Raw genomic sequence first — 23,509 nt, 5'->3', positions numbered from 1 at the left:
CTTTCCTAGAGCAGATTGCCTGTTCTAACAACCACACAGTTACTTTTGTATGCCGTTTTCCCTTTTTTCCCTCTTTCTTCACTTTTGATTAGTGAAGTTTTTCAAGATGATGTGTGGGCAGAGGGTTCTGTTTGGTTTTGTTTTTGGTTAAATGTGGATCTCACCTACTAGCTGTATAACAAATAGCCTTGTTTTTGCTGTAAGTTACCTAGAGTGATATGGCAGTGTACTGTTTTCTTGTGCTCTTTGTAACACCTGGAAGACCGGACTCCTTCTTTGTTGATGTGCAGTGTTTATGGAGGAAAAATTGTGTAAGGAGAGCTAAATACAGATTCTGAGCTGTATTCACTCCAGTAGAAACCAATATGGCACTGCTCCCTCAGTGAGGTCAGCCGCCACACTGAAGTGTCAGTGAGGCCCAGCAATGAACAATACTTCAGTTGGCTGGGATTACCACCTGCTGTCTTCATCACAAAGCAGCCAAAAGAACAGATTTCCTGCCATAATACATTATGTGTAAGTTTAAAGAACCAGAGGGAGATAGGTAGGGAAATATTTTGTTCTGAAATGCCTCATGGTCTCAAATGAAGCATCTTGTCTTCCTTCTAGTCCCGTTCACTCCCCATCAGTGGGTGTTTGTTTTTTATCCCATAGAGGATCAAGTTGTATATAGGGTTCTTTCCAGTTGGATTCTTTGGCTATGTGTGATGATTTTTTAAATACAGAGATTAAAGTCCAGTGACATCACAGAGATTTCTATGATTTCGCCCCATGGTGTCAAATGAATCGACAATATGTGGGCAGACATTTGGGCATTTCTGTGGTTTTGAGGGTTTATGTTCTTTTTCCATTTTTTGAGGAAAAATCACATTGAAGAGAAGAGATTGCATAGGCAGTAGGAAGTTAGATCTTTATTTATAGCTCAATGGACACAGGCATATTTGGGCAGCATAGCCTTCTGTTTAGGAACGTGGGTTGGGAACCAGATTGCCCAGCTTAGAGTCCTGGCTCCGCCACCAATGTGAAATTAGGCCAGTTACTTCATGGTCTGTACTTGAATTTCTCCATCTGGAAAACAGAGCTAATAATAATACTTCTATTGGGGCCTCTGATAGCCCATTGAACACCTTTGTATAAACTCAAAAAGATATCATGGGTGGACTCTTTGAGCTTGAGTACAGACAGTGGCTTTATATGAATTAGGAAAACAGGACTTTTCCATGACGAGAGTTTGTGTAGTTTGACAGAGAGAACTCAGGCTGGCTTTTAGCCCCAACTTGTCTCCTCAGCTGGGCACCTTTGTTCAGGGCACAACTGTGAAACCAGCCGCCGTGTCTCTTATAACCACAGCAGGGAACTGAGAAGTGAGTGAGTCAATTAAGGTTCAATAAAAGCTGCTGTTACTATTATCATCAAACCTTCAAGGTGAGGACCTACTATATAGCTCAGGGAACCCTACTCAGTGCTCTGTGGTGACCTAAATGGAAAGGAAATCCAAAAAAGAGGGGAGGTGTGTATATACACACACACACACACACACACACACACAGGTGTGTGCATATATATATATATATCTATAATTGATGTACTTTGCTGTATGGTAGAAACTAACACAACATTGTAAGCAACTCTATCTAATAAAATTAATTTAAAAATATATTAAAAAAACCACCCCAAACCGAAAAATACATGAATATCAGTGGCAGGGAGTTGCACACTTAGCATTAAGCATTAAATTTACCAAATTAATGCCAAAAGGTGAATGAATGATTGGTGGCACAGTAACGATTTTAAAATGTGGGTTTTATCTTATAATCATGACACATCACCCTCATATTTTTATGTTAAAGGACATCTAAGGTAACAAATGATTTCAGTGTAAAAAATACCTGCACATTTCTGTTTTATTCTGTAACATGTATAATAAAGTTGAATTCTGCATCATACTCCAAAACAAACAAGCAAACAAAACTTCTAGGTAGAGTGGTTAGGGTGGAAGAGGGTTCAGAGAATCTGTAGATTTGTGCAGACTTATCTTAGACTTGGAGATTCGCTGGAAGCCCTTGGTTATTAAAGAGCTGTGACTAGAACCCAGTTGTCTGGACTTTCAGCCTCCTACCAATCCTGACTAGGTGTCTCTAGACGACCATGGGATTTAAATAGTAGAACTATTGATGGAAGATAGGGACGGGGGCAGTGTGGCTGTTCCTAGCCTCACGTGTCTGCCTAGAACTATTCAAATTGTAAAATCTCAGAAGATGATGCATTCTTTATTTTCCAAAGCTCAATAGTATACTGACTCCTTTGTCTGATATTCAAATGTTTGTTTTTAAAATATGCTATGTTAGGCATGTGTGGATCTCAGCCACCACTTTTTTTGTTGTTGTTGAACTAGAGTTATTTACAACATTGTGTTAGTCTCAGGTTTACAGCAAAGTGATTCAGTTATACATATCTACATTTTCTGATTCTTTTCCATTATAGGTTATTACAAGATGTTGAGTACAGTTCCCTGTGCTATACAGTAAATCCTTGTTCATCTATTTTTTATGTAGTGGTGTGTGTCTGTTAACCCTGTGCTGCTAAGTCGCTTCAGTCGTGGCCGACTCTGTGCGGCCCCAGAGACAGCAGCCCACCAGGCTCCCCCGTCCCTGGGATTCTCCAGGCAAGAACACTGGAGTGGGTTGCCATTTCCTTCTCCAATGCATGAAAGTGAAAAGTGAAAATGAAATCGCTCAGTTGTGTCCGACTCTTAGCGACCCCATGGACTGCAGCCCACCAGGCTCTTCCATCCATGGGATTTTCCAGGCGAGAGTACTGGAGTGGGGTGCCATTAACCCTGTACTCCTAATTTATTCGTTCTCCACCTTACCACCTTTGGTGACCATAAGTTTGTTATCTAGTTCTGCAAGTCTGTTTGTGTTTTTTAAATAAGTCCATTTGCATTATTTTTTAGATTCCATGTATAAATGACACCATATGATATTTGTCTCTTCTCTATTTGGCTTACTTCACTCAGTCAATAATCTCTAGGTTCATCCATGTTACTCCTAGTTGCAGAATTTCATTCTTTTATGGATGAGTAACAGTCCAGTGTGTGTGTGTGTGTGTGTGTGTGTGTGTGTGTGTGTGTGTGACGTCTTCCTTATCCATTCCTCTGTCAATGAACGTTTAGTTTGCTTCCACGTCTCGGCTGTTGTAAATGGTGCTTCTGTAAACATTAGGGTGCATATATCTCTTCAGGTTGGAGTGTTCATCTTTTCTGGATATATGCCTAGGAGTAGGATTGCTGGATCATATGGTAACTTGATTTTTTGTTTTCTTCAGGAACTCTGTGCTGGTTTTCATGGTGCCAGCCACCATTTTAATAAGTGGGCCTGAGGAATAGTGTTAAATAGAGGTGTATTTCTATTATATTTGAATGAAAATACCACCTTTTACAAGTGGCATTTTCTGACTACAGAGACTTTTCTGAGTTTAACAAAATGGAAAGTGGATTTTGTTTCTAACAAAAGAAAAAAAAGAAAGAGAGATTGAGCCACTGTGGAGGTCAGCACCTCTATCCCCAGTCCTCCCTTTAAAATCTTTGTAATTGTAAAGTATAACACAATTACAGAAAACCTCATGAATTCATGGCTTCCTTTGTTATTGAAGTGGACAGTCTTGGAATCACTGTATCAAGGAGAGCCAAATCAAGAAGTAGAATTTTGTCACCCTGGAAGCCCCTCCTGGACTCCCTCCCATTGGTAATTCCTTCTTTCCTTCTGAAAGTCACTTTCTCATTTTATTCTTCCTTGCTTTTTTTTTTTTTTTAACAGTTGTGTTGCCCAGGTCATGCCAACTTTTAAAAGGACAGGCTGTTTGAAATGTGATCATTCTGTCTGCGTAATGAGCATTTCACCATGTTTTATTTTCCTTTGGTAATCGAATAACTTGTTTGGGTGAATTCTAGTAGTTTGCTAACTTGACTTTGATGTGTTTTAAAATACCAAGTACTGTTGAAACACAACAGCTTTGTGGTTACTTTGGATTCTTAGCTAAAAATTATTCAGTTATTAGAATATCAAGTGGTGAAAGTGATCAGTTCTTCAGACAGCTCTACAACTGTCACAGGACTGTGTGTACTTGGCAGAGCCTATAGTTCCATTCTTTGCCCCAAATCAGGAAGCCCAGGGGCTTGACCCCTCTTCCTTCCCATCCTCAGTACGAACGTCATGTTGGTTTGAAGACTGGCAAGAACCATTTCTGAGTTAGTGAGCAGGTGAGGCAGTGGACTGGACAGATATGAAGTGACTGATAGTGAACTGATAAGTGACTGTCATCAGTGAAAACAAATATGGAAAAGTGTTCCAAGTAACAAACGAGGAGGTACCAGATAGGTTTTTGACTTGAGTACTTTCCTTGGACTGCTGAATGGCTTTCAGCCCTAGCTCCAGATAACATTTTATTATGAATATTTTGAAACATGAGAGAGAGAGGGAAAGGAAGGAAAGAAGGAAGGAAGGAAAGTTGTTTGGTTAAAGAGACCATGTACCCACTACCCAGCTTCAGTAATTGTTAACATTTTCTATATTTACTCCTTTTTTATAATTTTGTAATTTATTCATTTATTTTTGGTTGCATTGGGTCTTTGTTACTGCATGGGCTTTCTCTAGCTGTGGTGAGCAGGGGCTCCTCTCTAGTTGTGGGGTGCAGGCTTCTCGTTGCAGTGGTTTCTCTTGTTACAAAGCATGAGCTCTTGGGTGTGTGGGCTTCAGTAGATGTGGCACATGGGCTCAGTTACCCTGCAGCGTGCAGGATCTTCCTGGACCAGGGATGGAACCCATCTGTGACCCCTGAATTGGCAGGTGGATTCTTAACCTGTGGACCACCAGGGAGGTCCTATATTTACTTCTTACACACACACAGTTCATACATCCTCCTAGTATTTTTTCAGCCTTTTCAAAATAAATTGTAGACATCAGACCCCTTTCCCTCTGAATCCTTTAGTGCACTTCTCCGAAGTATAAGAGCGTTCTACAGAACCAACATGCCATTGTCACTCTTAATCCTGTGAAATAATGCCAAACGACTAATGTCAAATGACTAATATATACTCAGATTTCCCCAATTGTGCCCAAAATATCACCTAAAAATCTTTTTCTAAACTAGAATTTCATTAAGATGCATACAGTTGGTTGTCATGTTTCTTCAGTCTCAACTCTCCCCTCTTCTTCGAGACGTTGACTTTTCGAGGGTCGGTTTTCTTATCTAATGTGTCATTTTTTCTGGATTTGCCCAGTTGTTTCCTCATGGTCTCATTTAATCCAGTGGTGTCTGTAAGCATCGGTCACATTGTGGGATTTTGTACCCAGCACTCACAAACCCAGATCCATCTGTGAACCAGCAAGTCTGCCTCAACGATACTCAACTTTCTCTTGAGCAGGATTTCTGAAAAAAAATTGCAACCACCTGGTTTATGCTCTCCAGCATGGATTTTTTTCTCATCACTTAGGGGGAACAAATGTACCAGAACTTCCAGTCAGTAGTAAATGTCCTATTAGACGGTTTCTAATCATGATTTCTAACAACTGTGTAAAACAGATTTCTACAGCAGTCGTTTAAAGATGATGGAGCAAGCTCAGGGAAATGGAGCCATGTGCCCAGTGTCACATAGCTCCAAACTGTCAGACCTGAGTTTGAGACCCAGACCTTCCCCGGTGGCTCAGACAGTGAAGAATCTGCCTGCATTTTTACCTGGAGAATTCAATGGACAGAGGAGCCTGGTGGGCTACACTCCACAGGGTCACAAAGAGTCAGACACAACTGACCAACTAATACAATACTTGCCAAACACAGATTTGCCTGTGCTGAGGACCAGATGGCAGTTCCATATACAGATCTGTCAAAATTAGCCAAGAATTGAAGTGTTTATTTAAGGAGCATGTTGATACCCAGGTAAAAACCACCCTGTGGCTGAAGCTTGTCTCTGCTCCTTGAAATGGAAACAACACAGATAGCCCAGAAGCACTCCACTTGCCCATAGTTTTCAGGACTCTTTCTTTGTTCTCATTTTGATTGCTAATCCTTTCTGTTGTGTTAAAGCACCTGGGTTGTTTGTTTTTCTTTGCAGTATCTGTTCCGTTTCCTTGGAAGGTAAGAACAGCCTGAGGATGTGCAGAGACACTTACTACCTAACCCACTCACATGTTCCTGGACTGACCCATTTTCTGTGTTGAGAGCGCACAATGGCGAGATCGGAGGATTTAATGCTCCCAGAGTGCTTTGGAGCATTTCTTGTATTCTTAATTAGATTTTTTTAGTGGAGTCTGTCAATCTGTGGCTATAAACAGTGCCTTCTGGGTTTCTGATGACATGATGAAAATATAAATGGATTCTGCAGATTGCATTTTATTATCCTCAACATTAAACACTCAGAGCTAGTGCTGGAGAGGATCACAGTCTGATAATGTTGATTAAATAACCTCAGGCCTGGACTTCTGTGCTGGTTTGTTGCCAACCCAAGCTGAATAGATGTCAGGCATTATTGTTATTAAAGAGAGTGTAGCAATGTCATTGTCATTAGAATATATGCCTTCAGAAGGCAGTGGTGTGGGGTAGTGAAGCCCTGGCCTGGGTGAAGGGAGGTATGGTTCTAGCTTCATCCTTACTGATAGCTAGCTTCTGACCTTGAGCAAGTCATTTAATTTGCAGGACTTTATTTTTTCTCATCTTTAAAATGAAGAGCTTATGTATATAACTTGGACTTATTCTGGTGTAGAAAAAAGGCACATGGGATTGATCTATAAGAAGATTTCTGGGTGCTGTGTGGGAAGGCTAGAAAGGAAGCTGGTGTTTGTTTGCTGAGAGGTGATGGAGGCTTATGCTAGTGTGTAGTGTAGAGATGGAGGGTAAAGGATAGATCTCAAGTGCATTTTGGAGAGAGAAACATTGCTCTTCTTGATGGTTTGAATGTGTCTGTAAGTTCCTGGTGATGGGAAATAGTGGTGCCATTCATTGATATGTAGGAAACCAGAGGTGGAACAGGTTGGATCAGAGGACAGATGTCATGAATTTTGTTTTGGTCTTGTTAAGTGTGAAATATTTATTACGTACCCAAGTGGATATGTTAAGTAAGAAATTGGATGTTTGATTCTGAGCTTTAGAGGAGAAGGGTGAATGCTACACATAAAAACGTGTTATCATATGCAAGATGCTTAGAGGCAAGATATTTAAGCTCATAAAAGTGAAAGAGTTACCATATGTGAGATATTTAAAGACCTGGGGCTGCCCAGGGAAAAGAAGCTTTTGTGGCTATAGAGAGAACAAAGGAAAGGTGAAGAAAGGAAAAAAAGAACCATGTTTTACACTTAGTAAATGAATGAAGTAGAATGACTTAAGGCAACAGAGAAAGGAATGTTTATTGAAAGAGTCAGGAGGAAAATCAGGAGTATCTGGTAGTGGGGCAGTCCTAGGAGAGGCAAGTGATCTCAAAAGGAAGGAATGGTTGACTGCCATGATGCTGAGACCTTGATTCAGATCAGAGGAGACAATGTCTGTTGGATTAGACAGTATGGTGATATTAGAATTTAAGAGGAGAACCAGTAAAGCATGGCATCATTTAAGATCAGGGAGGAAAGATCTGCAAAAAAGCACTGGAAAGAGAGAAATCATAAATGAGATCTATGGTGATTCCAATATTGTGGCCAATATTGACAATGAAGTTTCTTGAACTCTTTTTATGGATTAGGCACTGTGGGAAGGGTTTGGCATACACTCATTTATCTACTCTTACGTAATTCATTTACTCTTCATGCATTTGGAGGAGGTATAATTATCACTTTGTAGGTAGGGAAGCTGAGGGTTGGCGGAAGTTCATTAATCTCCTTATGATTTAGCTTGTACTAGTGGAGCTCAGTTAAATTTGCAGATTTCCTCTCTTAACCCTTTAAGAATTCTCAGTGAATTCAGAGAGGACAGGTGGATGAGCTATGATGACAAGAGTAATAGGAACAGGATACTCATGTAGGGGTTTGCACAGTGAAAGGAAGGGGAAAAATGAAGCTGCATTAAATTAGGTGTTTTAGGAGAAGTGGGAAATCATTATGCTATTAGCACAGAGATGAAAGATGCTGTGGACTGACGGGTAAAGGTAGCACCTACGGATAGGAAGAAAGGGGATTCAGATCTTTCACAGAGGAAAGAGAAAGTGTATTTGTTTCTTTTGAGAGGGCAGAAAAAGATGAAATGATATGAATAGATATGGTCTATAAAGAAATGTTGTGGAGGGGGGCGGTAAGGGGTGGTGGTCCTAAAGGAAAGTCTGGCTAGATGGTCTTAACCTCACTGTGATTCAACAAACAAGGTCATAAACTGTAAAATGCAGGTGGGAGAGTCCACAAGGAGGTCACTCTTGTACTGTCTCCTTAGGAATGGGGAACTAGTGGGAAGTAGGGAGACTGACTGCCAGAGTACCTTTCCCTCCCCACATCTTCTCGGATGCCTTTGTTGTTTCAGGTTCAAGTTCAACCCATAGTTCTGACATGCAGGTCCTTTACCACCTGGGCTATGTCTATTGTGGCACCTCATCTCGTACCACCCTCCCCTCCCTACCTTCCTGCCCCTGGTCTCAGCCCTCAGGACTTTTCCTCTTTGTTCAAATAAACCTTTGTACAGGTCTTTGTGTTTGCCTGGGATGCCCTATTCATCTCCTTCCTCTGAGGGATCCTTTCTCCTGCGCTGGGACCTTCTCATGTGCCAGCTCCTAAAAGGCTTTCCTGGACTGTCTCAGGCAGACAGAGTTCCTCTCTTTGCTCAGACTCTGTACAGAATCAGCTGTGTGTAGGAGTGTGAACTCTGCAGGCACTATCTGAGGTTAAATCTTGGCTCTGCTAGTTACTAATTTTGTGTCCTTGGCCAAGTTACTTAACCTCTGTGTCTAGGTTTCCTTGACTTTAAGATGGAAGTGATAATAATCAGATCTACCTCATAGGGCTATTATAAGGATTAAAGAAATTCATATGTGGCACACATTTAGAACAGAGAGAGCCTAAGGAAATTGCTATTTGAGTGTGAACTATTAGCATTCATAACTTCATAAATAATTTTCTTTAGTTGTGCAGTTCGTGTTAATTGCTTGCTCCATGCTCTTGCCCATATTTTCCCTCTAATACCAGCTACTGTTTTGTAACGCTTTATCTTTCCTTGTGGACTGTGGCTTCTTACTGAATAGGGTCCAAATCTTGTTATTTTGATCTCACTCACACCTCTTATATTATCTAGCCTGAGGTAGGTATTTGGTAGATGATTGTCAGTTGATTGCTAATTCTGGCTGAGATAAGAATGACTTGAGAAGGTTTACAAAGAGTTTCCATAGGATTTTTATTTGATTTTTCTAGCAACCCTATTAAGGTAACAGAAATAGCAGTGGATTTATTTCTCAGTAAATGTGAAAAATAAGAGCAATTCTATTCTGCTTTGTTTTTTTAGGTTTAAAATGAGATACTCTTTTTGTTAAATATGTCAAATATTCTCAGAAGGGAAGTGAGCATAATGAACTGCAAATAATCTCCAGTGAATTAAAGAGATGTGATTTTCATTTACCATTAGTAGGAGGAAATCAAACCTGTTCTTGTACAATAATTTAGATAAAATGTCCCTGTCTTCCAAAGATTAAGTCCAAATATAGTAAATTTTGTATTTTTCTCCCATTTCTTTAATTCAGGCACCATTACTTTGCCAGCCAATAGAATCTCTTCTTAAGATTACCATAATAGGGTTTTCAGCATTTATTTAAAATCAGACCTGCAATTTATTAGTGGACTACAGTTTGTCCACCAGATTGCTTTCAAAAATCCTGAATATTTAATATTTCAGTAATACAATTTGTATAAATGGTAATGATCAAGATGAAAGACTGATTCTCGGCAGTCTTTGATTGTTCGTGGCAACTGCTTAATAATGATGGAAACAAAGTAACTAACAAAATATGGCTTTATGACATATAGTGTGTTAAATTATAAACACATCATAAAAATGTTACTATAAAATCATGTGGTTTTCTGTATTAGACTGTTTATTTTGAACTCCTCCAAATTTTAGTTATTTGAATGGTTTAGAGCATTGACATGGACAAACTCAGAGATGTAATTACCTTTTAGTTGTATGGGAAGGAAATTGAATACAGATGAGCTTATTACCAATAATTACTTGCATAAAATAGTGTGCTGATATGTCACGAAATCCTCTTGCTTCTGCTTTTGGTAGAAGAAAGTGATTCTTATCCTCTAAAAGTATCAAGGTTTTGGTATGTTATCCATTCATAGACTATTTCAGTCTGACAAAGCATGTCCATCCAACAAATATTTTGGTTAGTGATGAAAGTGAATTAATTCTAAACCATAAAGTAGGGAAAAATCTGGCATTGGGTTCTCCTGAAAAGACTCTTGAGAGTCTCTTGGACTGCAAGGAGATCCAACCAGTCCATTCTGAAGGAGATCAGCCCTGGGATTTCTTTGGAAGGAATGATGCTAAAGCTGAAACTCCAGTACTTTGGCCACCTCATGTGAAGAGTTGACTCATTGGAAAAGACTCTGATGCTGGGAGGGTTTAGGGGCAGGAGGAGAAGGGGACAACAGAGGATGAGATGGCTGGATGGTATCACTGACTCGATGGACGTGAGTCTCAGTGAACTCCGGGAGTTGGTGATAGACAGGGAGGCCTGGCGTGCTGCGATTCATGGGGTCGCAAAGAGTTGGACACAACTGAGCGACTGAACTGAACTGAAAGGCTTACTGGGCTTAGTTGGTGATGTAATTGTCACCATAAGTACTTCTGAGGACCCCCATGAATGAGGGAGATGTATGCAAGTTCATTATATCCACCCTTAAAATAATGGTAGTGTTCAATAGCTTCGTCCATGCTCCCTTTTTAGGGTTTTTCTCCCCTTTGTTTGTTTTCATGTTGAATACCTTCAGAGAAAACTGTAGAAACTTTGGCTTTTACTGTGAGTGAGATGGCAAAATATGGAGTGGAGGTTGAATGGAGTAGTGACATGCCCTAACTTGACAGGATTACTCTGGCTGCTGGGTTGAGAATAGATGGAAGAAGGCAAGGATGGAAGCAGTGAGCCAATTGAGACTCTCATCGAGGTGTAAGATGATGATGACTCAGAGTAAGGTGGTAGACATGGTTGGATTCTGGCTAAATTCTGAAGGGTGAATCAACAGGGTTTGCTACTGGGTATGATTGGGTATGAAAGATTGGGGTCACGTATGACTAAGCTGAACAACTGCAAGGGTAGAGTTGCAAGGACTAATTGGTAGGTCAGTGAGGATCAGCAAGGTGTGAAGAGCAAGATTTGGTGGGGTGGGAAAGTACTGTTGACATTGCATGCTTCTTTTCCCCTCTTAGCCCCTGAAAGCTTCTGAACCTGGGCTCTCTTCTCACCCACTACATGTCCCAGATCTCCATCTTTTAAGGGCTCTATTAATCTTCCCATACTGTTATGTGTCCTTGGAGAGTGATCACAGGCTGATGGCTTGGCCAGTGCCTTGTCTGCAAGGTTACTGAGAGTCCCCTGTCAGTCAGGGTCCAGGTGGGGAGATTAGTGAAGAGTTTGGCAGTCACTTTTCATTTCCCCTGCTCATGGTCTGTTGGTATTGGTGGCTGATTCTTGGTAGTTATTTTGCTTTTTTGAAAAAAAAAAAAAAAAAAAAGCAATGGCTTATGCTATTACAAAGAGAATGGTAATTGGTAGTCTTTATTGTTAAAATATGCAATGTGTGACATTGTAAATGCATCATAAAGATGTTGCTAAGATGGGTCATTGAGACAGGTCATCCAAAATCCTGATTCCAATGAGATGTCCTCCATTTCTGAGTATGAACTTCAGACTTACTTAATATACAAGGTCAGGGCTTTGTAAAAATTACTTTACATATGAGTCACATGGGGATGTTTTTTAAATGCTTGTTAAGTAGGTCTTGGAGACAGGGGAAGAACTGAGAGCCTGTAATTCCAAATGAAGATGCTGCTGTCCCTACTGGTCTCAGGACCAGACTTTTCAGTGGCACAACCTTGTTGAATTTCTGGAGTCTATTCAGCTGTTGACCCTCCTAACAAAGGTCCAGGTGCCTCTACACTAAATAACCTGGACTTGGAAGAATGGATGGCATTTGGACCAGTGGAGAGCAGTGTCACAGTTATACGGGGACCTAATGGACACAGTAGATGGGGGAAGGAGGCAGAGGAGAAGGAACAGAAGTGGAAATGAGCACCTTCCTCCAAATGCATGGTGCCTACTCTTTCTTTTACAATTAGGAGTCTAGGAAATTGAATTTACTCAGACTACATCTTGATTAGCAGGCTGACGTTAGACTATTAAACCAACTCTACTTGAAATTTTTTAGTGGCTGTGCATCACATGCAAAATAATTTTAAGTAGTACATAGGAATTTTTAGATGGTTTATGAGCCACCCATATTGGAAAGTATTATTTCCTTTTCAGTTGTCTCCAAGAGTGTATATAGAGTTGCATTACTTCTTTCTTAAGTGTTTGCTGTAATTTACCAGTTAAGCCTTCTGGACCTGGCATTTTTGTTTGGGAGGGTTATTTTATTTTATTTTTTTTTGGACTGGTCTAGGGTTGTTTGTGTCAAAGAATGTATTTATCCAATTCATCTAAGTTGGTGAACTTATTGGCACAGATTTATAATATTTCTTAGTTATCCTTTTAGTGTCTATAGAATCTGTAATGATATCATGTCATTTCTGATGTTGGTAATTTGTGTCTTTCTTTTTTGGCTAAATACCAAAGGTTATCAATTTTATTAGCTAAAGTTTTATCAATTTTGTTGATCTCAAATAACCAACTTTTTATTTCACTGATTTTTTCCTCTATTACTTTTTGGTTTTCTACTTGATTGATTTCAACTTTGATAGAATTTTTCCTTTTTTCTACTTAATTTGGGCTCAATTTTCAAGAGGTAGGAGCAGAAGTCAATGATTTGAGATCTTTTTTAAAATATATTTTCCCCATATACTGCCTTGGAGTCTTTCCATACATTTTTTATTTTGCCATATTCTTTCACTACAAAATACATTCTAATTTCTTTGTATTTCTTCTTTGAACAATAGGTTGTTTAGAATTGTATTACTTAGTTTAAAATATTGGGGTTAAAGATGTTTGTTATTAATTTCTAATTAATTCATTTTAAGTTTGTGGGGAATTGTTTTCTGACACAAAATTTGGTCTACTTCAATACATGTTTATTGTGAACTTAAGAGGAATAATGTTTATTCTGCTGTTGTAGGGTGGAATATTTTAGAAATGTCAATTAAGTCAATTTGGTTGATAGTGTTGTTTAAGCCTTCTATATCCTTATTGATTTCCTGTCTGCTTATTCTATCAATTATTGAAGACAGATATTAAATCTCTGACTCTAGTTGTGACTTTATTTATTTCTCCTTGTAGATCTATCTGATTTGGTTTGTGTCTATCTTGAAGCTTTTTTATTTTTTAATTTGGTGTAAAAATGTTTAGAATTATCTCTCTGATGACCTAAACATTTTGTCCCTATAAAATGACTTTCTCTGTTCTGGTATTATTCTTTATTCTGTTGTTATTTAGTTGCTAAGTTGTGTCTGACTCTTTGTGACCCCATGGACTGGAGTCCACCAGGCTCCTCTGTCCATTGGATTTCCCAGGCAAGAATACTGGAGTGGGTTGCCATTTCCTTCCCTAGGGGATCTTCCAGACCCAGGGATCGAACCTGCATCTCCTGCATTGGCAGGTGGACTCTTTAACCTCTGAGCCACCAGGGAAGCCCATTCTTTGTTTTAGAAGTTGATATAACCACTATTGCTTTCTTTTGATTAGTGTTAGCATGGTATATCTTATTCTATCCCTTTTTTAACCTATTCACATCTTTCTATTTCAAGTGTGTTACTTGTAGGCATCACATAGTTGGGTCTTGCTTTATTAATGCAATCTTTCTTTTACTTGGGGGTGTTTATACCATTTACATTTAATGCTCTGATTGATATGGTTAGGTTTAAGTCTATAATATTGATATTTGTTTTCTATTTATTCCATCTTTTCTGTATTCCCTTTCCCTTTTTTATTTATTATTGTTAGGGTATTTTTTTTTTAAATAATTCCATTTAATCTCCTTTCTTGACTTATTAGCTTTGTTTTAAAATTTTTGCTATTTTAGAGGTTGCTTTAGGATTTACAGCATGCATATTTCCCTGGCATATTGTAGATGCTCAGTAAATATTTACTGAGTAAAAAAATGAATGCCTTGGTGCCCAGACCAAAGGGCTACTGAGTGTCAGAGGCATCAAGAAAAGCCATCAGTACTCAACACGGTTCACTCTTTCCCAGCTTTTATTTTGCTTTTTCACACCATGTTAGCATGGATATTGGCTTTTTTCATACTGTCTTGATGTTAGTCTCTCAAGGTTAGAAGTTCTGGATCCTCCTCTCTGCCTCTTAATGTTTTAACAAATGGATTCTTTAGCCCTATGTAGTACTTTCTGCAGGCTTTATTGAAAGTGTAGGTTGGGTGAAGAGGAAAGAGGCTGTGACCTTGACTTATCATGGCCAAACCGCCAAAGTAATATCCTTATCAGGAAGAACAGATATTTTTAAAGTTTTGAATAAGAAAAAACTTCAAAGAAATGGTCTATTTAAGATTAGCTGAGCTAAGCAAAGTTACACATGGAAAGGAAATTCAGACCTAACAGATTTTTCCCATTCCTGGAATGCCACCAGTTATTTAAAGTCTCTTGAAATATCTTGAAAAAGAATCATTGAGCTTCCTGATTGAAAAAGAAAAAAAAAAAATTATTCTCTGCTTTTCTTTTCCAGCAAGTAACCGGCAGAAGTTTTGGTGATAAAGATTTTCGGACAGGATTAGAAAATGGAATCCTTCTCTGCGAGTAAGTACAGCCTATATTCAGTTGGTTTTATTCAAGAAAAATCATTATTGCTGTTCAGTTTATCTGCAAAACTTCTATAGGTTTGAATGCATTCACAGTTTGAATCTGGAAAAAAAAATCACTTAAGTGGGTTGCTGCTGCTGCTGCTGCTAAGTCACTTCAGTTGTGTCCGACTCTGTGCGACCCCATAGATGGCAGCTCACCAGGCTCCCCCGTCCCTGAGATTCTCCAGGCAAGAACACTGGAGTGGGTTGCCATTTCCTTCTCCAATGCATGAAAGTGAAAAGTGAAAGTGAAGTCACTCAATCGTGTCCGACTCTTAGTGACCCCATGGACTGCAGCCTACCAAGCTCCTCCGTCCATGGGATTTTCCAGGCAAGAGTACTGGAGTGGAGTGCCATTGCCTTCTTAGGCAGTAAATATAACATATTGGTGTAATAGGGAGTGGTGGGGACTATGACAATTTCAGACTAGATAAAGGAGTATCTGACAGCTGCTCCTCAGCTCCAACCAACTTCTACAGTGTAGCAATTTGGGCCTAAGTGATTGGAAGGATGTAGACCAAATTGTGGTAACAGTAGCAGCTTTTCTCCTCCTTATTCCCTCTAAACAAGAACAGTTTGTGCCAAATAAAGGCAGTGCTTCTATTTACTGACAATCTCTTGAAACTTGCCAGGTGATGTTCCTCTGTAGACCTACTTCCCTGAGGTATTTTGACTATATTTAATTCATGCTGTTGACAAAATAACTGTGGTGTTCAGTTTTTATGCTTTGCATTTGGGCTTTGTTATAGAGTGCTCTTGTGATGATGTAGTCAAGAACTTTCTGTGTAGTGATTCTAAACATGAAATTAACTGTAGCCTTAATACTTAGAGATGGATGAACATAAATATCAAATCAAGATTTCAGAGTTTTGAATTGATTTAATAGGTTCTGTGATTAGGATATTTATTTTTATTTTATTGAGTTGAAATGTATATGCATGAAATGCAGAACTCCTAAATATACAATCTTATGGGTTTTGGGAACAGTGTACATGTACATGCATGTAACCTACACCCTGATCAAAATATAGATCAGAAAGCTCTCTCATGTCTCTTCCCAGTCAATCTCGACTACCTATGCCGCTAAGTCACCTCAGTCGTGTCCAACTCTGTGAGACCCCATAGATGGCAGCCCACCAGGCTCCCCTGTCCCTAGAATTCTCTAGGCAAGAACACTGGAATGGGTTGCCATTTCCTTCTCCAATGCATGAAAGTGAAAAGTGAAAGTGAAGTCGCTCAGTTGTATCCGACTCTTAGCGACCCCATGGACTGCAGCCCACCAGGCTCCTCCATCCATGGGATTTTCCAGGCAAGAGTACTGGAGTGGGGTGCCAAAAGCACTGTTCTGATTTCTATCACCATATTATCTATCTTGCCTTCTCTTGAACTTTATGTAAATAGAATCACACAGAATGTTTTTCTTGGTGACTTGGAGAATATTGTTTGAGACCCAGTGATACAGTTAACAGAGCAGGGGTGTTGGAGCCTGAGAATTAAAGATTCAAGTCCTTTCTTCACACCTTAAATTATTTAATCTCCTTGCGTCTCATTTGCTTCTCTTTAAAAGGGTAGTAAAAATTTTACAGCTCTTGCACGTTTCATAAGCTTTTTGTAAATTTCAACAGGATAATGTAGATAAAGTGCTTTAAAAAATTACATTTACTATACAAATGTAGATTTATTATGCAGTAGGTTTCAACACAGTTCACGTCGGTGTTGATATTTCCTGCCTTCCACTGCTCTTCTTTCTTCGAAGAATAATTTATATCCTCTGATTGCTGTTTCTATACCTTCCTTCCTGTGGAGTCTCTTCCCTCTTCTCACACTTAACTTGCATTACCACGTGTTTTTCTCTTTATAAAGTCTAAATCAGAGCTCATCCGTTAAGTAAACCACAATTAGTTCAGCATCTCACAGAGACAAGCTCAAACAGGCTCCAAACACTTCCCTTGTGTTCTAGCACCTGCTTCTCCAATGAGTCTAGGCTTGACCCTCTCCTGATGTTAACAGATTCACCAGAATCCAGTCTAATTTATGTGCATCATGCTCTCTGAAGTCTGTTGAAGTGGGTCTTTGGAACCAGCTTTTGTTTGCCTAACATCAGCTCCAAAGATTCCTACAGGCATCCACCTCTCCACCATGTGAGGGAGTCTGTCATGGAGTGATGTCTCTTGCCTGCCGTTGGATTAGCTGGGCTCACCTGAAGACAAGACTCTGGACCCAGAGACATCTGCATGCGTGGACTTTGTTTCTTACCTGGATGAAGATGTTGAGTTAGATGTTGGAGTCTCATGTGTGGAGTGGCACCAACCGTTGACCCATTACAAACACATTAATGAATGTTAGGGTTGTTTAGAGGTGGAGAGGTGGAGACTATATCTGAGCCATGGTTGGGAAAGAGTATGGTTAGACAGCATAGAGGCACAGATTATGGCCAGGAACATCTTTAAATAAATAAAGGGTTTTGAGTGCTGACAGCCTATGGGGTGAGCTGAGGGAAATGGCTAACATGGAGAATGTGGACAAATGTTTCTCTCTGGGTAGGTAGGATGAAAACCCAAGACAAGCGAGTTATTGTCTAACTTCTCTGACCACAGGGGATTAGACCCACTGGTAAATTTGAAGGAGTCTGACGATTAGGGTCAGGCTTCCCCATGGGACTCCATCTGGCAGCTCTGGAGCAGAGTGTGTGATTGTGGAATGAACTGCAGTGGCGGTCTAAAAACCATGAGTGCAGCCCCAGCCAGAGCCTTGGAGAGAAAGCTGAGGCAGTAGCCAGACACACAGGATGCAGACAAAGTTCTAAGTGCAGGGCCTACGGACCAACGAGAGACAGAAGTAGGACTCAGGGCTGGATGTCCTAACCGTTGGTAGCAATGGAGGAAGAAGGCCCCCCTCTCCTTGTTGGTCAGGGGTGGGGGCATGGTTAGGTATGATCTGAATAGAAGTGTTGGGCTGCTGCAGACTGAGATTAGCAAGTGTATTTTTCTGGGACTTGTATGCAGAGACCAGTCTGGCAAGGAGGGGGACTTGCCCCGTTCCAGGCATGGAGCTGGTTGATGGTAGGGCTTGAAAGTCAGGGGGCTCAGTTTAGAGAGTCTCAGGAAAGTGAGGGTTCTCAGATAATAGATCTATACAGCCTGTCTTTGGAGAGTAGATGAGGATACCCATGACTGTGCCACTCTCTAGAACCAGAGAGAGTTCTGGGGATGCTGGTGATTAAGCAGTTCTACTTACCACTACCACCCAGGTAGCAACCCTTGAAAATATGAGAACCTGCTGTAATTTCAAATTTTGAAAGCCAGCAGTTCAGCTCTTCTAAGGTGGACTGGCTCCAAATCTTTTAACATAGAGAGACACCATGCTCTCTGTTCACTAAAAATTTCGTGGGTGGTTTGTGAGTCTGAAAAATTAAACCTCACAGTTCTTCTCAAATGGAAAGGTGTCTTCGGGGCCTGGGTCTGGTTTTCCTCTTGCCAGCCTGGTTCTAGATTTACCTGTGGCCCGCAAGAACTACTATGATACCCAGTTTACAGAGCAGGTAGCTGAGGCACAGTGGACTAAATCACTAGGCTAAGATTTCACCCTAGAGGAGAGCATGGCAACCCACTCTAGTATCCTTTTCTGGGAAATCCCATGGACAGAGGAGCCTGGCAGACAACAGTTCATGGGGTTGCAAAGAGTCAGACACGACTAAGCGACTAAGCACGGCACACGGTTATACCAGATGAGAAAGATTTAAATTCAGAAGTCTCATTCCTTTGCTTTTGTTCTTAATCACTGTCCCGTGTCTAGAGCTGGGATTTTAATGAGAGAGAAAAGCAAGAGGTTGGGGGCGGAGGCGGGGGGAAATGGAATTGGTGCCAGAAAACCCAGAATATGGGGAGAGGGCATTACAGAGGATGCCTGGCGGGTCTCAGCTGAACAGAAGAAGAAGGACTGTTTGGGGTTAGTAGTCTTGGAAACATGTAAGCATCAAGGGCCTGGTGGTCCCTCTTAAGATAAGAAGTCCAGTCCAGTGAAAAGGAGGACATGAGAGAGCTGAGGCTGTGGTCAGTGGACAGTGTAGTGAAGTCAAAGTCACTTTGTCATGTCCAATTCTTTGCAACCCCATGGACTGTACAGTCCATGAAATTCTCCACGCCAGAAAACTCAAGTGGGTAGCCTTTCCCTTCTCAGGGATCAAACCCAGGTCTCCCACATTGCAAGTGGATTCTTTACCAGCTGAGCCACAAGGGAAGCCCAAGAATACTGGAGCAGGTAGCCTATCCCTTCTCCAGGGGATCTTCCAGACCTAGGAATCGAATCAGGGTCTCCTGTACTGCAGGCATATCCTGAAGACCACAGAGATGGGAGAGGGAAAAGACTGGCACCTACAGGCAACATATAAGATGGAAATTGAGTAGCTTCAGAATCACCCCAGGAGCTCTTTTACTCTGCCTGTGAAATGCAATACACTTGCCTTTGCATATGTATCCCCAGATATAGTATCCTTATGCATAAATGTATAACTTACAGTAAAAGCAAGAATAAAATAAAGTGCAGGTGCCAAATAGAATTATAGTACTGTAGATGTATTTTTGCTCTAACTTTCTCTGTTGTTTTTGCCAAGTGTGTCGTTGAAGTTTGGAGGTTAAATACTCCAATGATGTGAGCTCTCCCCGGAGCGTTATATAAAAGGCCTAGGGTCAAAGTGTGACAAAGCCGCAAACGTGTGACAAGTGTCATGCTGTTAGAAATGTTAAATGAATACCACATTGTATCCTTGGGGACTTCAGAGATTTTAAAAGGAAAGCTACAAAGACCATTCCCTGAGGAAGCTGCTCCCAGTACAGAACCACTCTTGACTGCCATCTAGTTCCCTGCATGCAGCTCAGACATATTATGAAATATTCCAGAAAGGAATGGTTCTGACTTGTTTTCCTGAGACTTTATTGTTAAATAGAACTGGGAAGATTCCCCTGGAGAAGGGAATGGCTACCCACTCCAGTATTCTTGCCTAGAGAATTCCATGGACAGAGGAGCCTGGTGGGTTATATAGTTTGTGGGGTTGCGGAGCCGAACATGACTGAACAGCTAACACTGTGGAATTCCATCTATATCAGGAGTTGGCAAATTCTGGCCCTCGGCCTGTTTTTGTGCAGGCCTTCCTGCTTGCTAAGAATGGTTTTTACATTTTGAAAGAGTTGTAAATAAAAGACAAATCAAAACAAAGCAAGAGTTTGTGTGGAGCTCACAGAGCCTAAAATGTTTCCTACCTGGTCCTTTACAGAAAGTTTGTCAGTCTGTGAGGACTGTGGACTTAATTTTGGTTGTGAATTGCTTACCTTCATAAAGTTGAGTTTTCAGTGCAAAGTGCTATTTGCGTAAATCAAATGCCTTTTCAAAGAAGGGTTTTTCAGGAGTTTCTTTATAAGTTCCCCCAACAACTTGTTATTTTGAAATTTTTTTAACTTATGGAAAAGTTAGAAGAATAACATAATGATTATCCATATGCCCTACAACTATATGCAAATAGTTCAGGGAGCAAGAGGCATATACAGAAAGAGCTAAAGCTAGCACAGCAAAATGATGATAATAATGGCATGCAGTTGCAGGGTGTGTTTCTTCTCTCTTCTCTGTGGTTTGCTTTCTCATCCTCACCTCACACTTTTCTTTCTTTTTAGTTACTATCCAAAGATAGATATTCAACAAAAGCCAGTTCATATCTTTTTATGGGGAGCATGGTGAAAAGTGAATGGATTTGGGAACTCCTAGGCTGAATCCTGTGAAACTGTTGTATCCGTAGACCACAATCAGGCAGATAATGTAATTTCATTTGCTTCAACCTAGTGGATGGTCCAGATCCTAGATTCACCCCCTGTGTGTGCTTAGGCAAGTTAGCTCACCTCCCTGAACCCCAGTTTCCTTATCTATAAAAACAGCCATGCTACTGCTGCTGCTGCTAAGTCACTTCAGTTGTGTCCGACTCTGTGTGACCCCAGAGACGGCAGCCCACCAGGCTTCCCCGTCCCTGGGATTCTCCAGGCAAGAACACTGGAGTGGGTTGCCATTTCCTTCTCCAGTGCATGAAAGTGAAAAGTGAAAGTGAAGTCACTCAGTCGTGTCCGACTCTTAGCGACCCCATGGACTGCAGCCTACCAGGCTCCTCCATCCATGGGATTTTCCAGGCAAGAGTACTGGAGTGGGGTGCCATTGCCTTCTCCGAAAACAGCCATAATTGTACCTAATTCATTGAGTTTTTCAGAGAAGTAAATGATTTGATAATGGATATAAAACTCTTTCGTGCTTGAAACATAGCAGGCACTTAAGTGTTAGCTTTTCTCCTCTCATCCATGAAATGGGGGAAATTCCTATCTCATCAGATCCCTGAGAGATTCCAGTGAGAGAATGCATGAAGCGCTCGGCAGTGTCTGGCCTGGGCTGGCACTCTGAATCACTCGCCGTTTCCATTATTATTGTTGGAAATAGGCCCAAAGTCAATTATAAATATGACATAGCCAATGCAACTCTGTGTCACTGTGCACACATCAGCTCTCTCCCTGGGCTGTCAGCAAGCCACAGGAAGGACCAATGGGGGGCCTGCTTTCCTAGTTTCTCTTGCTCAACTTGTGATCAAACCAGGCAAGAACATTTGGGTCCCTTACAAACTTGATCATCTGTGAATAATGAATTTTGGCTGGCAGAGCTCGAGGCCAAGAGCGATTGTTTTGAAAACAGTGGCCTTGACCTCTGTGGTGACGTCATTTCCTCCAGCTCCCTCCAGTCTGTTGTGGTTTCTTTCTCTCGGAAGCTATTCCAGGACCCTCCAGGCAGAGCTGATGGGCTCTTCTCTGGCATCTGTCTACCTGTACAGTCCTGCTAGTCCTTATCACAGTGCTCGACCTCTTTATCCCATGTTTGCTTCCTGTACCAGACTAAAAGCTTCCTGAAGACCTCTTTTATTTATCTTTGGATTTCCCCTTGGACACTGGTTTGGTACATAATACATCTGTTACAAACAGCTGTTGGATAAATTGAGTCCAGTAGTAGGCAATCTAGTCATGATTAGATTAGATCTAATCATCATTAACTTTCTCCCAGTTTTTGCTGTCATCATCAGTATTATCTCCGTTCTCCTCTTCTCTCTTTCCCTCCCCACTCAACTCCTCCCTTGCCTACACACATACACATACAGTTTTATATAAAGAATGAACCCACCCCTGAGGACTTGGAGTTCAAAGGATGGAACTGTCTGTACTCTACCTGTAAGATTCTCCATGTCTTCTTAGGAGTCACGGAGGTAAACTTCTGGGGTTTGTTCTACAGACACATTTTGATGGAATGCAAAGTCCAAGTATGTTGGTCTGCAAATAAGTTACCAGTAAAAAAATGTCTTAGTGGATTTTTGTCTCAGTTCTTATATTGCCAAAATAGTTTTCTGAAGATAAGAAATCTGCTGGCAAATACTTGTTTATATCATAACTGATGAATGAACTACTTATTCTGAGAAGAAGGACTTGTCTTTGATTCTTGTCCTGATTTCAGCATAAACTGTGGGGTGCCAAGAATATGGACTCATATACTAGGACAGTTGGGGAGTTGATGGCGTAGCTTTTCATGGAGCCATTTTGTCATATGGAGGACTTACTGGACATCGACTTGTGTTCTGTACAGTCCCACATTAGGCACTGAAGTGCATAAAAAGGATGTATAAGGCTCGATCCATGGTCTTCAAGAGTTTTATAATGTGCTTGGAGATTGACATACACACAAAGCAGTTGTTACTGTGTAAACCAGTATGTGAGTAAATGCACAGGTAACTAAGACTTAATCCACCAGGTTTAATAAGTTAAACAAGGGAAGATGGTTGAGTTTGGGAGACGTTATACCAAGTGCCTTTTACTTAAGATGAGAAAAGGTGAGGGAATGACAAGGGCATACTACACAGGAACAGAAGCAGAGGAAAGGTCTGGGGACAGGAATGAGGATGCTGTGTTTAGCAAATGGTGGAAGTCTGCCTGGAGGGACTTCCTTCATCCAACTAACCTTTTTAAGAACCTGCTTACAGGTGTGGCCAGTTACCATAGAGACTAGTAAACTAAGCCATAACATAATATAACGAGTGCCAAAATGAGCTCCAGAATCTGAACCCTAGTCTCTTGTGTGATGTTAACCTAAGGTTTCCTAGAGGAAGTGACATTTAGGTGGAGTCCTAAATGAAGAGCAGAATTAGCCAGGAAAGAGAGAGGAGAGGTGAAAGTAGGGAGAAGTCATGTTTTAACCCAAGAGAATAACATGTTTGAGATGTTAAGACATCATCTTACCAATGCTTAAGATAGAAGCTCCATGTATCAGAGGAGTTGCAAGAAGTTTGGCGAAAAGGTAGAAAACAGGGAGGATAATGATATGAGAGGAGGGTGGGTGAAGAAAAGTAGGCAGGGTCAAGATTGCACGGGGCCTTTGTAAACTGTAGGAGGAGTTTTGGGGTGTGATTTCCAGAGCAGTGGAAATGAGAGGAATTTAAAAGAGATCAACAGGGAACTTCCCTGGCAGTCCAGGGG

The 23,509-nt window shown here is 40.8% G+C and overlaps 1 protein-coding gene across 41 annotated transcripts in view; it reads left to right on the top strand.

The window, feature by feature from the left end:
• Positions 1–23,509, top strand: part of LIMCH1 (LIM and calponin homology domains 1) — a 350,645-nt gene that overhangs the window by 127,113 nt on the left and 200,023 nt on the right. For all 41 annotated transcript variants that reach the window (XM_086405968.1, XM_086405966.1, XM_086405956.1 and 38 more), the window contains exon 2: positions 14,852–14,922. In XM_086405968.1, coding sequence (XP_086262094.1) covers positions 14,852–14,922 — 71 coding nt within the window. The remainder of the gene's footprint in view (positions 1–14,851; positions 14,923–23,509) is intronic.

The sequence above is a fragment of the Bos grunniens genome, chromosome 6 (genome assembly GCF_055505025.1).
Source record: "Bos grunniens cultivar Pamir isolate PY7600 chromosome 6, Bosgru_T2T1.0, whole genome shotgun sequence".
In the NCBI taxonomy this organism is placed as follows: domain Eukaryota; kingdom Metazoa; phylum Chordata; class Mammalia; order Artiodactyla; family Bovidae; genus Bos; species Bos grunniens.
The sequence above is the reverse complement of the archived record's forward strand: the minus strand, read 5'-3'. Positions and strand labels throughout refer to the sequence as shown.